Source organism: Diaphorina citri, unplaced genomic scaffold (genome assembly GCF_000475195.1).
Source record: "Diaphorina citri unplaced genomic scaffold, Diaci psyllid genome assembly version 1.1 scaffold22843, whole genome shotgun sequence".
NCBI classification, from domain to species: domain Eukaryota; kingdom Metazoa; phylum Arthropoda; class Insecta; order Hemiptera; family Psyllidae; genus Diaphorina; species Diaphorina citri.
The window spans coordinates 1-831 of NW_007400190.1; the positions used below are offsets into that span (position 1 = coordinate 1).

General features: G+C 43.6%; 1 protein-coding gene across 1 annotated transcript; it reads right to left on the reverse strand.

The window, feature by feature from the left end:
* Positions 1–7: 7 nt before the first annotated feature.
* Positions 8–803, reverse strand: LOC103523425 (dynein heavy chain 7, axonemal-like; the record flags this gene model as incomplete). Its single annotated transcript, XM_008488471.3, has 2 exons — positions 373–803; positions 8–76 (listed from the first exon to the last, which is right to left on the reverse strand). Coding segments are annotated over exons 1-2 (264 nt in total), but the record flags the coding sequence as incomplete, so codon positions are not given.
* Positions 804–831: the final 28 nt, after the last annotated feature.

The window sequence follows — 831 nt, forward strand, 5'->3', positions numbered from 1 at the left end:
TTTTCACATCGTCAGTAAGGTTGACCTTCTCCAAATAGCTTTGTGCCACCATCTCCAAAGCATTTTCTGGCCAACTCTGAAATTAATTAAACGAGAACATCAAGCACGTACATTTTCGAGACAAGTAAGGTGTAGGTATAAGTACATAGTTTGACAGCTAAGAGATAGTATACGCCACAGAGAAAGTAGCCGTTTTCAGGTAGTTGTAGAGGAAAACTACAAACGATGGAAGAAAACGGATTGAATGTGTGTGTTGGGGTGCGAAAGTAGACTCTACATTGAATCTTTCTCTTGTTTGCTTCATTCAAGTCATAAAATTATATTGGACCCTGTATAAAATTAAAAGAAATCCAAAGGGTGCAATTAACGTACCTCATACCAGTCAATGGTACAACAGGTGACCAGGGAAGGAAAGAGTCTGAGTCGACTCCTGAACGCTGCTCCAATCGGACTGAAGCAAATGCAGATGTGTAAGTTCTGCTTGCAACGACCTATGAAGAAGTTCAGGACAGATAGGGGACTAATGTCCAAGTTGGTATTACCTCCCTGTGCTGCTTTGCGAACCATCTCTATTATCTCTTGTTGTTCGTCAATAGCGAACAGGTTAGGCACTTCCCCAGAGCTGAGCAATGAGTCAATGTCCGTGAGGAATGACTCCTCCTTGATCTGACTCTCTGTGAAGAGAAACACTGCCGGAGCATTGCGCCCTCCAGTTTCCTTTAGTAGCTTCTTGATATCGTCTCGCCAGTCAGTGAAACTGTATGTGCTGGTGATCTCCGGCTGGAACACATTGTACTGGTACACAGCTGCTGCAAGACGTATGAGAGATTG